Below are 16,676 nucleotides of genomic sequence, written 5' to 3'. Positions count from 1 at the left end.
GAACAAGACAATTTTTCAATTAGAACGTAACTACAAGAAAAACAAACGACTTTTTTTATTATTGTTTAATAATACGCGTATTTTTTACCGCGTTCAGGCACGTGCTCCATAAATGCTATCATTAAGTGGAGTCCTCAAGGACAACGCGATGTTTTAGTGTAATTTCCTTAATTATGTGTCAAAGCAACATGTTATTATTATTCAATTACTGTCAAATTTAATTGTTAATTTATATGATACGATATGTACTAGGCTTAGTTTTAAATGTCTGGATGTTTATGTGTCATTTATTGCTAAATGTTCGTTTGCATGTATAGGTATAATTATAAGTACATGATAAGTTACCATGCTTTTATGGTAAGTGCTAAATATAGTAATTTATTTATTCGTTTATTATTTTATTTCTTTACTAGCTGTTGCCCGCGACTTCGTCCGCGTGGGTAGAAGATATAAGTTATGACTTATGACTTATATCTGCCCTGCTTTTTCCACATTTTCCATTGTATCTTCGCTTCTATTAGTCGTAGCGTGATGGTCTATAGCCTAAAGCCTTCCTCAATGAATGGTCTATTCAACACAAACATAATTTTTCAATTTGAACCAGTAGTTCCTGAGATTAGCGCGTTCAAACAAACAAACAAACTCTTCAGCTTTATATATTAGTATTGATTGATAAGTATCAGCGAATCAATTTGTTGATTTGTGTTTTATTTATTTCCAACTAGCTATTGCCCGCGACTTCGTCCGCGTGGTTAGAAAATATAAGTTATAATATATACCTGCCTTCTATCTATCTTGTAGGATTCAGTCAGCGTTTGCAATGTAAGCGCAAAAAATGTGTTTTTTTACGACCTCACATTAGAAACCTCAAAAATCGTAGCCCATGTGTTATTCTGATGTATAAGCTATATTGTGGAAATCCATTCAGTAGTTTTTACGTGAAAGAGTAACAAACATCCATACATCCATACTTACAAACTTTCGCCTTTATAATAGTAGTAGGATTGCAGACCCGTATTGTAATCTGATCTGAATCTGGATCTTCACTTAGTTTGAGACTAGATGGCGTAACAAATATATGGAATTTCTCTGACATCCAAAAACAGAATATTTTTTAATATTGCAGTAACACCTTAAACAATAAAATAATTACATATATATATTAATAAGGGTGAGATATTATTAAAATTACGATTTTTAATATCATTTCCCTTATTTATACTTTTCCCTTATTAAACAAAGCAAGAAATTGTCGTTTATAAATTTTAATAAGTCTCGTTTTTAATAAATATTTTGTAACAATAACTTATTTCCCTGTTACTTGTAACAACTTTTTTAATTAAAAGAAAAATTATTTATTACACTTCTTTGTAAGCAAAAGTTAAAAAGTTAAATAGGTTTGAAAGACATGTTTTTTTTATTGGGCATATAAGTACTCCTCTTGTATTTTACAATCAAATAAATACAAGTAAGATTTTGTCAATTTTATACGTTTTTTTATGAAACACAAAAATCGCTTAAGAAAGCAATTTGCAAAACATTCTGTCATTTTAATATATGTGGGGATAAAAGGGCAAGGTGTCAAGCTGGTAAACTGAGTGAGAGCGGGATAGTGTGAAAGAGAAGGGAAAATGGGAGTAATGGCGGAAGACGATAAGAAAGAAGACGCATGAACGATTGCAAAAACTGTTTTATAATCAATTTACGATAAAAAAGGAGCTAAAACACTGTTAAGACGTTTGATTTCCCAAAAATATTTGAATTACAGTAAGTCCCTTTCATTATCTTAAACATTGCAAAAAACCAGCACCTGAGAATTTATTACGGGTGTGTAAAATCACGTCAAACGTCTATGGGTGGTTTAAAAACTCTGAAACTAGGTTTTATATTAAAAGAATACACAAAAAGAAGAAGGTCTTTCCAAAAAAAAATAGATGTTGCGCCCGCTACAAAAAGACGGGAGACACGGGAACATTGGGGGGGGGGGGGTTGCGTGACGCGGCGATGGCCCCGGGCGACAAATTCTGGGGGGCGCCAAGGTCTGAAGTTGGAGTCTCTTGCCTCTCCTGGCGCAAACCCTCAGAACTGTGCTCTACGCTAGAGGTGGAATACTTCCACCGCCAAACGTAACGCTAAAGGAAAGATGAAATTCTGAATATAATTTTACTTGGGATCAGCAAAAAACTAACACTTGATATTGCTTCCCTCAAGTGGGCGCCACAATATTTTCGGCCGGGGTGTCAGTGGCCCTTACGCCCGCACTGATTAAAATCAAGCTTAAACTCTCAAAACCCAAAAACTATCTGCGTACAAAGTTTCATCTGAATTCGTACAACAAAGTTTCGCGTTTATAATATTCGTCGGAATACTGAAATAAAAAGAAAATGCTTTGAATCAGTCTCAACCAATGGAACATTATTAATTTAAGCTGAAAAGTAATATCAGTTTCCTGAAAGCCGATATTTCAAAATCAACTCGAAACGTTCCTTTAAATTACCAATAACGATGAAATTGGAAAATATAGCAATGAAAACAAGCGGTACTGGGTAATTAATTAAAAAGGAGATGGTTTTAGTAAGAAATATGATCTTTTTAAATTCATTTTGTACAGTGTGATAATGAAAGAATTTAAATTTAAAGCCATATATTCAGCTAGGGAAACTAAGAATCACTTTTTAAGGTCAAATTAGATTCGACAGCAACCAGTTTTGCCCACCCTGCACCGTTTAATAAGTGTTTTTGCTGCGAGAGAAGGAACGGCACAACAAACTCCTCAGCAGCACGTCTGTCCGTTTACAATAGGTAATGAAACGAATAAATTGAAAAAAGCACATGCATTTAGCTTGCTTTCTTGCTTGTTAAGACCGTTCAAACGAATCCAAACTCGTAATGTTGTTTTATGTTTGATTTTCTAGGACCATTCTTGAGCTCCAAAATCAGATCAGCGCCTAGTCATCATAATAATACATTGTCAAGCAATATACGTGTAACAACCGAATTAACATTCATATTATGCAATTTTACCAGTTGTTCCAATTCTGAATACCATTTTATCCAAAAAAAAAACTGATTCAGTTTAGTAAAAAATAAATAAAATTGCGTCAGTTTTTCAATCAAAATTACCTACTGAACCCGAAGCGCGGTGTGCTGAACATTCGAGCGTATTTATAAAAACATGGCTCGCGCCGATGCCCGTTAAAAACATTGAGGCATAAAATAAAACTGATAAAAAATTATTCGTTTAAATTTTGCAACTTTCCCTCATTTAAATAATTTTATAGTAGTTATAGAGATTATATTTACGGATTATTTTGCACGAGGCTGCAGGTTCAATCGTCGGTCGAAGTATCAATCAAATTGATAAAGAATTGATAAAAGAGATAGCTATATCCCTGTAGGTATGAACTCTCTTAATTATTGTACATCACCAGGACAAGCTGTAAAGGAAACAGTAGTGAGGAATAGTCTATAGGAACCAAAGTTATAAAATTAAATAAGGTATAATTTAATATGCAAATCTGCAGCTAAGCTAAGCTGCTGTAAGATTAAGAGTGTTCAAAGAGATGCCTTTGGTCCTATGATGTGTATGTTCTTTCATTGACTGGACGAATTTTCGTCTCCGTTGACCTTCCACCATCGCTGAAAGTGATATTTTTGCAAATGTGTAACCATGACAACGCACTGCGTTTCGTAGAGCAGCCCTTTCTCGTCTTCTAATATTGTACTACTTCGAAAGTTTGTGAAAGACCCTTTAAACTATGATATATTATCTATACTTCTATACTAATATATAAAGCTGAAGAGTTTGTTTGTTTGAACGCGCTAATCTCAGGAACTACTGGTCCAAATTGAAAAAATATTTTTGTGTTGAATAGACCATTCATCGAGGAAGGCTTTAGGAGCGAAGATACAATGGAAAATGTGAAAAAAAAAACAGGGCGGGTATAAATCATAACTTATATCTTCTACCCACGGGGACGAAGTCGAGGGCAACAGCTAGTTACTGGTAAAACTCTAGGAAAAGCGTTACAATAAATAATGTCTAGAATCAATCAAAATTTTCGCCTTTCCAGCAAACACCGTAAAAAGAAATAAAACTGCACGCGACATTTGTTTATGTAATTAAAAACTATATTACTCACACGCCCTTGACAGCCAAACCTTTAACTGATTATGCAAATAAAAATGTACCTAAAATACACACCAACAAAAACTACAATCGTACAACCTTGCTTAAACAATATTCATTCATTCTCTCAATGAACTTGACCGTATAATTTCAATTTAGCGACGTTAAGAAAATTTGAACGTCCATTGACATTTTGCGTCGTAGGCAAGCAAACTCCTTGGTGTTACTCACGCAATGTATAACAAAATAGTTGTGCTTGACATTATATCGTTTATATGACAGGTTTCTTAATCAATGCAAGAAGTAGTAAACCATTTGTTAATTTATTGATGTTTTTAATTATAAATGATAGTTTATTGTAATCATCCGGATTTAGGATTATATAAGTTAAGTTTATTTGGTACCAAAAAGACGTAAAATACTATAATTTGATTGTATCAATGTGTGTATCTTTCTGTACTTTTGATCTCCAAAAATTCTACGATCACTGTGGAATTTACAAAATACATAAATATTATGTTTCACGGATTCTATCTATTAGTTTTAGCGTAATATTCTGACAATAATAACCTTCCTTCATAAATAAAAAAATGAGTTATCCCATACAGAAAAAACTTTCAAAATCAGACGAGTAATTTCTGAGATTATTGCGGACTAACAAACAAACGAACAAACTCGACAGTTACATTAGTATAGAAGTATAGATAATAATTACTAACATCTTGTTTTTTTTTATAACAGGATAATCTTGAACTTAACCGAGCTCGCTAATTAGAAACACGCCCTTGAAATTATGTAATCACTTAATTTTCAACTTTATAGCTGAAGTGTTAAGTTGAATTTACCTTGGCTAGTGTCGAGGAAAGTAATTGTGTGTTGAGACCTGTTGAGTAAAACATTGCTTGTTTGTTGTGAGTTAGCAGAATTCAAAGGTAAATAAATAAAATGCAGTTTTTTAATACGTGTCTCATTTTTTTATCATTTACACCACCAACGTTGTATAACCTACTGCTGAGCATATTTCTTAAGTATATATATATCTTTAAGTATTAAAATAAATATTCTTCCAACTCTATTTCTTGGTGTTTAGATTTATCATATTTCTGCCATCTTTTGCATAGTCTGCCCAATTTCATATTCGCTGATAGTTCTCAAGTGTCCAAGTCTCATCATTATTAAAAATTACTTAAAGTCCCAATTTTGGGCAAAAGACTCCACGTTCGTCCTCTTTTTCCTCCTCTTTTTTTCTGCTGTGACCTTAACTGGAGTGTGCAAATGAAATTCTAATCATTCTTTTCATAATCTATGATTAATTACTTTAACAAAAACATAAACATGAAAACTAAATTAACACATAACTATAACATTTACAATTCGTAAGACGTAAAACTACGTACACATCATAATTATAAAACGTCAAAATTACAAGAAAAAAAACAATGTTTATCCTACACGCCACAGTAGCGCCAGTGTAGCGGTCATTAGAACATAAACGGATTTTCAAACAAAATGTGCCTTACAATAGGGATGATGACAATTTTTTTTGCAGTGTCCGTTTTGTAGTTTTTTGTATAATAATGGATACGTATTTTTTAATTTGTCCCGCAAACATAAATTAACCAAATTACAGTAAATGAAACTTACGCGTGACGTCACGATTGAGTATAAATTTTACTCTATCGTTACGTCACAAGCCCCCTCTCCTAAACTTTAAAGCAGTTAATCTTTGTCAATTCTAGTTTTTCTGAAAAAGGAAAAAATACGTGTCTCATACTTTTCAATTATCTAACTGAGGGACTAATGAGATTTTTTCTTTTTATACCCAGTCATCATCCCTATTTAGTACCAAATTTCGCCACCGGTATAAATAAGTTTGTCGGACGTCAATGTCAAAAAAATAAACTGTTTGGTATTGAACTTGAAAATAAATGAATGTTGAGTTCAAAGTTATTCGTGTCGATAATCACCAATTATGCAGGTTAATTTTGCCGTGGTTTCGATAACGCCAGAATTTTCTTTCAGAGGGTTTAGTATCACGTCTTAAAGTAGGTAATATATGAAGGTTGTTAAAGCGTGACGTATACAGTATAGAGCGGAATCTCTCTTCCACACGCGCAATAATATTACTTTAAGACCTCTTTAAGACCATGTTAGGCCAGATCCTGTATGAAGGAATGCTACGCACTGCCATACACCGACACAAAAACGCGGGTGACGTAGCACGGCGGTTCAGTTTAAGTCAGTAAGAGTCTGACACTAGGTCCGCATTTCCTCTCCCAGTGGTCCATGAGGTCCTCACCAAAAAGACACGTTTTTGTATAAGTATTATTACACCATTAGAATAAATCCCTTTACACTTATAAAGATTAAATAGTTAATATACCAATACCCGGACTCCGAAATAAAGTACTTGTATGACGTACTAGGGAACTATTTAATTCAGATCAGTTTAACGGTCACGGTTTAGTTTTATTAGTTAAACTAAACATATTAACATATACAATTCCATTTTAATTCCATGAAAATCTATTTTTGAACAGAAAGTGAATTAATAGAAAAGTGAACGATGAAAACCAGAACGATTTATTGCACACGGATGTTTTTGGTCATTTAATTTGTATTAAGATATAATAGGGAGGATGATAATTTTTTTTACAGGGTCCGTCTTGTTGTTTTTTGTATAATAATGGATACGTATTTTTTAATTTGTCCCGCAAACATAAATTGACCAAATTACAGTGAATGAAACTTACGCGTGACGTCACAATTGAGTATAAATTTTACTCTATCGTTACGTCACAAGCCCCCTCTCCATACTTTAAAACAGTTAATCTTTGTCAATTCTAGTTTTTTTTAAAAAAGGAAAAAATACGTGTCTCATACTTTTCAGTTATCTAACTGAGGGACTAATGAGATTTTTTCTTTTTATACCCAGTCATCATACCTATTCTGTATACCTGTAGTTGTGTCGTTAGTATGTACTTGTTGTCAACAGTGCACCAGTTGCCTACCTCGAAATATTAGCCTTTCCTGTCCATACAAAGAGTGCCTGGAAGATATCGCTATTAGCGATAAGACTGCCTTTGTGCCCTTACAATGTATGTCATCTGATTGGACTGTCATATTAATAAAGGAAATTTTTAACTGTATTCTAATTTTATTTCCTCGTTCGGATGGCCGAGTGGTTACAACGTGTGGTCGGTTCGATCCCTACATACGACAAGCATTTGTGCGATCCATGAATGCTTGTCCTGAGTCTGGATGTCTTCGTGCATGTGACTGAAATGTTTATGAAACCCCCCGCGACATATGTAAGTAAGGTTACATACATTAGTCGAAGAGCAAAAAAACAAAGTATTACATGGACAACAATTTTTATCAGTAAACAAATTAGCCGTTTATCTGTGACCAAAGTCTTTGTCAATCCTTATCAATAAATAAATAATTGTATGTTCCTCCACATAATTAATTAGGTAACAAATAAAACCAACGTAATCAACACAAGGAAGTTAAATAAGTTTGAATATTTTTAAACTTGTTTACTTTGTATTGAATTATTTGTAATTAAACCTTCTTAGACGTATTTAGTATTATTTGTATTCGTTTTTCTTTTATTAGGACAAAAACTAAAGACGTTTGATTGATTATGTTGACTTGTTTATGTAGAGATAATTATAAATTAATAAATAGTGCATGTCATCGTCTCAACTATATTGTGGTCGGCTTCCAGTCTAACTGAATGCAGCTAAGTACTAGTGTTTTACAAGGTACGGTTACCTATCCGACCTTCTCAATCCAGTTACCTGGGTAATTTACCATACCATGTAGTCAGACTTTCTAGCTGCTTACTACCTACCTGTAATGACTGTCAAAGATGTATGTATAACTGCCGGGACCTACAATTAAACGGGCCTTCCGAAGCACGGATAAACACGTTTTGACATCGATGGTCACCCATCTACTGACCAATAATATCAAGCGTAACTTAAACGGTGATCAATCAACTTGTGCAGTTATGGTTTAGCCACAGCCTTTCATTTTTTTTTATTAGGCAGGCTTTGGGGGAGAAAGTGGGTAGTGTCAGAGTCTTACTGATTAAACCTAGCTCTCCTACATTTAGTCGGTGCGCCACGAAGCATAGCCTTTCATCATGTACCCACCGATCAATCATTCTTCCCGTGTAAAAAGGTTTGAGCATTGATCACCAAGCTAGCTCATTGTGGGCTGGTGATTATGGTTCTAATATTTAGGATCCAGGTATTTAGTGTCTCAGAATAATTAATAATACATATATAAATAATAAGTTAAATAATGCATTTTTGTCTGACCTTGAAGTTCAATATACGAATTTGTATGCACAAGGTTACAGGATCAATCTAATGTTAACGAAATCAATAAGTTTTTTTTTTAAGTTATGTAATAAATACTTTCTTTGTTGTTCTACTAGATTATGCTCGCGACTTCACCCGCCTTGATGGCAGTTATCGGTGCAAAAGGTGCAAAACCTCTTTTAACGAAATCGAATAAAACTAGCCTATGTGTTAATTTCAGTTATATCGGCGCAGCCGTTTTGGAGGAGAGGGGTAACAAACATAAAAACATGCTCATAAACTTTTGCATTTTTAACACCACAAATGATGAAGAAAGACATCGTGAGGAAACCTGGATACCTAATTTTTGTATCGACCGTCGCCTGACGCCTACAAGTGGGATAACGTGGTGATCAATTCAATACATCCCGATATGGCAAAAGACCTGGTCAGTGGAACATTTGCCAGTCGGTGTTGTACATAACTATATGTATAGAAAACTAAACAATTATATCTTCCTATGTAGGTGCAATTATGTGTTGTAATGTTTTTCCTTAGAGAGAAGGTAAACAGGGCAATATACCTTGGTTAGATCACGCTGCTCGGACAAAGATACTAAAATTAGAATCAAATAAAATTAAACCTTTTTGTATCTAATTAGGGTTTCATATCAAAAGTGCCATCATAAATTTGATAGTAGTATGTGTTACAAAATTTGTATTTTTAAGGCTTTTTTTACGGAACTTTTAGTGTCGCGAGTCAATTCACTCTTGACCGGTTTTCTTGTTAATGCCACATCGAGTTTGAACTCACGGCCTTGCGAATAGCATTCTGATTAATAACAAGATCATGGTCACTACGACTACTAATAACTTGAAACGCGATAGTTTTTGACGATGTATAAATGTTCGTTACTTTTTGACGTAAAAACTACTCATCGGATTTTGATGAACTTGAGCACAGGGATAGATTGGATCTTAGAATTACACATATTGTAGTTTTAAACATTTAAAATCGGAAGAGTGGTAAATTATATTAGCTTTATTACGTTAATAATTTAAAAAAAACCGAGATATTTTAAAGAAATATTATATTTATAAAAAATAGTTTTATTTCTTAAATCATTACTGACGCCTTAAAACTATTCCATAAAGGAATTGATATTACAATATCACTCTTTATTTCCTTCTACCTGTATAAACATCGATATTAGGTAATCCGGGGAATTTAATATTGCCAGGACGATTAGTGCATCTAAACCAATTAAGGGCTACCCAAATGCATAAAAAAAGAACATCAAATCGGTCCAGCCATTTAGGTGTTGAATTACATACCTAGGTACAATTACCTATTTATATAAATAAATATATATTTATTTAACTAAAAATAAAATGTATTATGACTCTCTTCAATTGGACCAATGTAATGTTTCGGCAGAGATTGAATACATCCAGGTATCTAAGCTATAAACCTGTCCAAAAAAGTTTAGTATACTTATGTATACGCGTTTCTTAGAGCATACTTTAAATTTTTAAATTCCGACTATAAAACGTAGTCTATTGGTAGTGCAATAATTTGGTTGTGACATCACATCTCTTAAACCAATGCACAGTTTTTGATACATTTTGTCGTAAAGATATTTTTATCCTGGTTAAGCCAGGGATTAAGAAATTAATAAATGTCGCGGGATTAATAAAATTTAATCAATTACTACCTCAATCACTAAGAAACTACTTTAATCTTATTAATCAAAAACTTGAAATGTTAGTTAATAATTAAATCAGGTATTTCTTTAATATAATAAACATTAAATTATAGAAACCAGTTTTTTTTTGTGACCAGACACGTTTTTGTTTCTAAATATATATTCTTTTGTCTAATAATTGCTATTTTACATAAGTATTCACACAATGGTGAGCTCGGAGACGAGTTACATTGCGATAAGCATTATCGATAATAGCAATCGGTCATAATTATGTACGGCAATGATGTTTCTATTCGATAACTTACGATTAAAATAGTTAAGACTTCTCAAATCGATAAAAAGTCTGCAAAAATATCGGTCTAGAAGCCTGTCACCAGTTATTGTGATAGACAATTTTAATTCCCATAATTTTTTTTTTAATAATGTCCGTATTTAAATATTATTAATCCATTTTTATCTGCGCCCAGCAAGATACAGTCGTTTTTATCGTTTTGTCCTTAACTGGGATAAACATATCTTTACAATAATTTCAACGATAGGAACCATTCCAAAATCTATACATATTTACACCAAATCGATTTAAACTGCTAAACTGAGGTCAAAATTAAACCACGAAATGCCTTACACGCTAACTAAAGGAACCATTCCAAAATAAATAATAATAAATTCCGTATCGATTACAACTTACAAATTGAGATTAAAATAATTAAAACTAGATTAATACTTGTTCTCACTATATCACTTATCACTCATTTATCGATTTCAAATCACCAGGAATTCAATTATAAGATAGTATCACAGCTACTCTTCAGTGAATTTAAGTAGGTATTCATTAACCTTTGGGAATATAGCATAACTTGTGTACTGACTGTACGTCATGTCCAGGTGGTTCCACAGCGGATCCTCGACTAACATCACCTCCAGCACTTTTGGAAGGCGTGACGTCAACCATTCAACGTCCTTTGTATCCACCAAACCATCGTTCTTCCCATACAAACACAACACAGGCACTGTCACAGCACTGAGGTTGTACTCCGGAGGCCGTTCACTTCCATACATCACCAGATTCTGCTCCATCCCGTAGTCAAACTTCTGAAACCTCTTGCTCCTCATGCTTTGGCCATATCGAGCCATGTTCCGTAAAGACGTTCCAGCCGGGAAGTGTCCGACCAAAACCTTTGTGGTGTCGTTAGTGATAGATCCTGGATGGAAGGCGTCCACCTGGTCGAAAACGCTCATGAACACTTCACACATAGCCTCAGTCATGTCGGACACTTGGCAGAAGAACGCAAAGAACTCCTGAGTGAAGGCGCCAGTCGCGAACACTTCGTGGAGACCACACAAAGAGAAGGCATCTTCTAACTTCTCAAACATCTGTGTGATTCCTCTGAAAATTGTTGATTGCGAGTGATATTGCCTGGACGCCGGCGCTAGAGCTATCATCAGTTGCACCTTGTCACAGTATCCAGGTCTTTCTGAGCACATCACAAATAACGTCCCGGAACCTTGAGAGAAACCGATATAGTTAAGCTTCTCGAACCCAGTATTATCCAGGACATAATCGATCGAGGCAGGAACATCATACTTTCCAATTTCTTCAATATAAAAGTCCCAGAATTTCTTATCTTTGTCTGGATTCAGGGTAATGTGTCTCCTTCCATAATGATTCCCTCGTATATTGCCGACCCAGACATCGTAGCAGGCATCGGAGAGGAGGTACGCCAGACCAGCGTTTGGTCCTGAATCGATCCAAGTATCGGCACTTAGCAGTAGCCCGTGCATCATTAGGACTGGAGGGGATCTCTTCCGTTTATGGCAATTCTTGGCTTTCGCGATTCTGAACATCGTGAGAATATAACCGTCTTCTGTGACCACTGTATGCTCCTCGGTTGAGTACCCATACCTGCCGGTTAACTCCGTGAAGTTTAAGAGGGAGTCCTTCGGGTATCCCAAGGATTGCTTCAGTTCCCGTTTGATGGGAAACCAAGGAGTCCGTATAAGATATCCCGCGGCCACCACCACCGCCGATAAGACTATGATATTGAACGTGTTTAGTCGCTTCGAAGTCATGTTATCAACTGCGGGACAGAGCACCTTTGCAAATGAACTAATCTATATAATACACAAACCAGTATTTATGTTGTTTGTGTGAACGTCAAGATTGGAAAGAAAAAATTAAACATTTATAGACGTCCGTTTTGACGTCTGTCGTATTTTTTTTTTTTTTGCTTAATTTATATGGACACACTTATTTTTGTGTGTAATTTATATGTAGACCAAATATCGAAGAATCGATTTAGAGATAGTCTTGTGATCGTTTATTCTTCGAAGTTAGCGGAAGAATGGTTGATATTACCTGTTAGCACAGCCTTATAGAATAAATGAAAAGACAGATCACCACGACAAGCCAAGTCATAACAAAGCAGTTTTATTAGATATTGTTTTACGATTCATACAAACGATTTAATAAACAAAGAACTTATATTTCAAGGCACAATAATAATTTCAATACCTATCTATTGCCCGACTTCCTCCTGTTAAAATATTTTTTTAGTTATATAAATGATTGAAAACAAATATTTATCTAAACATATAAAACGCAAGAAAACCCACGGCTAAAACTTGTAAATAAAAATTAACATTACCCACGTCATAATATATAATACGTTTTATTTAATTGTTATTCACTATACGATGGACCGCGGCGTCGGCTGTTAATTTTTAATAATATTTATATTTGCTGTTTTTCTTTTTAATATATTTATAATTCTATGTTTCTGTTTGTTTAAAGGGGTCGCGGAACATCAATTAATTAATAATTGCTTGACATTACGGCTAAGAACTAAGTAGTAGGTAGTGTAATTTAAAATAATAGCATTGATCTACTTGCTAGGTAAAAAATATTTAACACATTTTATTTTAAAACAACAACTAAAAAATCATTAATTCCTCTTTCATCGGACGCCGTAGACAGACACACATCCAGACACATCAGACTATACACCGTCAGGTTTGTGTCTAATAAAATAATAAACGGAGTTATACATAATATAATTATAACTCGATGTTATTATTTAAGGGTTTTACATTTGCTTCATCTGAACTTCGGCCGCTAGTCTCCTCGGTCAATGTCATTCATCAATGAGTCATAGAACTTATTGTCTTTGTTGGAAAAAGTGATAAGAATGCAAATACAAAGGTCATTAAAATTGTAAGTAAACAACGTACTCAAGTAATCTAAGGTTTTGTAATCGATAGCCCAGTGGTTAGACCGCAGAACTGCCAAGTCAAAAGTCACGAGTTCGATCCCAGGGTATACAGAGACTTTTTGAATGTTGTGTGTTTTAAATATAATAGTATAAGTTATTCAGTTTTTGAACTACTCCCGCATTAAAGAAGTTAGGTAATCCTTGGGTCGCGAGAGGATTCTCAAACATTGAAGTCACTTGCACAAAGACACCCAGACTCAGCATATTTATTCGTGGTTCACACAAACGCTTGCTTGCTTGGGATCGAACTCGTGACACGTCAGCTTGAATGCTTCGGAAGAAAATTGGGTCTTTTGCTTAATATCTCTCTAATCGTGTCGGATCCAGCTATGAGAGTCATGGAACGGGATGTGCACTTTTCAACCAATTACTAAAAGGAGAAAATTTGTAAAGACAAAACTTCGTAAACCGATTTGGTTGATTATTTTTTCATTCAATTCGAAATAGCTGTGACTTGGTCCTATACATTTCATCAAGCTTAGCTCAGTCATCATCGGCCTAGCCTTTTCCCAACTATGTTGGGGTCGGCTACCAGTCCAACCGGTTTCAGCTAAGTACCAGTGTTTTACAAGGAGCGACTGCCTCAATCCAGTTACCTGGGCAACACGATACCCCTTGGTTAGACTGGCTGTCAGACTTTTCAAGCTTCTGACTACTTGTAACGACTGTCAAAGATGTAGGAATAACAGCCGGGACCCACAATTTAACGTGCCTTCCGAAACACGGAGGAACTCGTTATGACAAAGATGGTCACCCGTTTACGGACCAACCGCGTCAAGCATAGCTTAACCTGTGATCGAATCACTTATGCGGTTATAGCTTAGCCACGAGCTCCTCAGCTCCAAGCTTAGCTCAGTCGTTTTATTTGAAGTCGATGATTTAAAAACGATATCATTAATATTATTATAATTATGTCCTGCGCAGATTTCTGTTGTCTTTTAACAGCAGTGGTCGCGGCTGAAGCCAGTCAAGGTCATTATTATTAAGACTGAAGCCAACACTCAAAACTACTCATAAATTCAGCTTTTATTATTCACTAATTATTTTATTTTTTGGATTTAAGAAGTAAGAAGTAAAAGACACAAATCCGTCTGAGAACCTGTTATTTTTAATATCACTTTAATTCGCAAAAGTGTATTTTTTTTCACTTTTTGGGAAGGTTTTATGATTATAAAGATAACTTGTTTACATTCGAAATAATCTCGTATTTAAAAGGAATTCCAAAAGGGACGCAATCAAATTGTATAGTTAGTATCTTCAAGTTTTAACCCAAACATTTTTGCCATAAAACCAAAATCTGCAAAGGTTCCTTTTTACCTGCCAACGTTCTTATTTTAGACTAGCTGCAGCCTGCGGGCCCGCCTGCTACAAACCGAAAATGATTCCACCGGAACATAAATTGGGATAAAATGCTATGTGTTAATCTATGTTATAAATCTGTGTACCAAGTTTCGTCTAAATCCTTTCAGTCTGTCCTGGGTGGGAATCGAACCTACGACCTCCGGTATAGCAGTCAGGGCCACTAACCACAAGACCAACAAATCAGTCACTTTCAATTCAATTTATCGTCGAATTTGGTCACGAATTAATTTCAATCATTGTACATAGAATTGGTCACACTATTACATTTAACAATAATTAGAATATTTTATTGTTATCTATTCAGTGTCACACACCAAGGTCAGCTTTGTGATTTTATCATAGATTTGTTTATAGTTTACGACGTGAAATAGCGGTATATTATCGCTTCTCCTAGCTAAGAAGAACATAATATTGACGTCTACTAGCTCTAATTGCCTCCACTTGCTCTTGTGTATGCGTGTGTGAATTAAATTCGTATTATAATTGTAATTGGAACCAAATCTGGTTTGGGGGTAAGTTTGTAGGTCTCTTCTCATGTAGATATTCCTTAGAGAAAAAGAGGTTTTTAATAATAGTATCACCAGACTAGGAATGTCTCTTCCATCCATCCATTCACAGTCTTTATCCTCCCACTGCTGGGCATAGGCCTCCCCTTTCTCGTGCCAAATTCGACGGTCCTGTGCCAGCTTCATCCAGACTCGATCCGAGACCCTAAACTATAATGTGATGTCAACTTGCTTTTCTTCAATCCTTATTGAGAATATGTCTATAAAGTATTAATAACGTTGACTTTATTCAGTACCTAAACCAATGGGATTGAGAAAGCTAACATCACCATTAAAAGGGGTACTCCATTAAGGAAATAAATTCTCACCGTTGAGTTCTGTAATGTAATTAACATGTAATATCTAAGAAACTAACGTTAGCTTGCAATATCCTGTGGTGAACTCACAATAAAACTTCCACTCGAGAAGTAACGCAGAAGAACAAGTCCTAACATCCTTGAAAGCAAAACAAATCTGAATGGCCAGTAAAATAAGAATAAAATTTATTGTTTTAAAAATTAAAATTTTCATTACATTTATTGACAATGGTCCCAAACTAAGCTGGAAGCTTGTATCTTGGGGGCCTGAGTGGTGGAAGTTCTTATAACATTATTCTTAGTTGGTAAAGTAAGATCGAATACATAATATTGATGGCCGTTTACTGAGAAATAAATAAAAAATATAAAATGCGGACAACATCACATACATTGCTCTGAATCCAAAGTAAGTTGCTAAAGCACTTGTGTTATCGAATTCAGACACAACGAAGGTACCACAAACACCCAGAACCGAGACAATGTAGAAATGACAATTTTTACATTGACCCGACCGGGGATCGAACCCGGGACCTCAGAGCTAGCGACACCTTGAAACCGGTGCGTACGCCACTCGACGACGGAGGTTGTCAAATATAAAAAAATACGACATTTTACTTCTATGCACGTATTTAGCGAGATGGTCCGATTAGTTTCAGACCCTATTGAAGACCTTAAGTTGGTACGACGATCTGGTTTATGAGAAAGTTTAGAAGTCGAAAGTACCTTCACCAAGCAGTAGAATAATATAAGTTATCAAAAATGTTAGAAGCATCATTCCAACTGCAAGAGCGTAATTATATCATCGTCATCTGCGGATTCACACATTATAATATATGGTCTTTTGAGATTTCATTTTTAATTAATTTCATTAATTGTTCAATTGTGGATTTTTCCAACCCCAGTTTCCGGTAGTTGATTGAACTGAGACTTGGCATACATATTAGCTTTGTCATAAGATTAGACCTAGAAAATGGCTTTAGAAACTCCGCTATGAAGCAACACAACTCCGTTGATTTTGGGATTATTTTATTTGTATAGA

At 34.9% G+C, this 16,676-nt stretch overlaps 2 protein-coding genes across 5 annotated transcripts in view; both read right to left on the bottom strand.

Moving 5' to 3' along the window:
* Positions 1 to 16,676, bottom strand: part of LOC113494407 — a 187,635-nt gene that overhangs the window by 63,549 nt on the left and 107,410 nt on the right. The gene's annotated exons all lie outside the window — the stretch shown is intronic.
* On the bottom strand, positions 10,310 to 12,298 carry LOC113494409 (lipase 1-like). Its single transcript, XM_026872730.1, has one exon. It carries the CDS (start codon positions 12,212 to 12,214, stop codon positions 10,946 to 10,948), a length of 1,269 nt encoding a protein of 422 aa, XP_026728531.1. The 5' UTR covers positions 12,215 to 12,298; the 3' UTR covers positions 10,310 to 10,945.

Source organism: Trichoplusia ni, chromosome 5 (genome assembly GCF_003590095.1).
Source record: "Trichoplusia ni isolate ovarian cell line Hi5 chromosome 5, tn1, whole genome shotgun sequence".
Taxonomy (NCBI): Eukaryota; Metazoa; Arthropoda; class Insecta; order Lepidoptera; family Noctuidae; genus Trichoplusia; species Trichoplusia ni.
The sequence above is the reverse complement of the archived record's forward strand: the minus strand, read 5'-3'. Positions and strand labels throughout refer to the sequence as shown.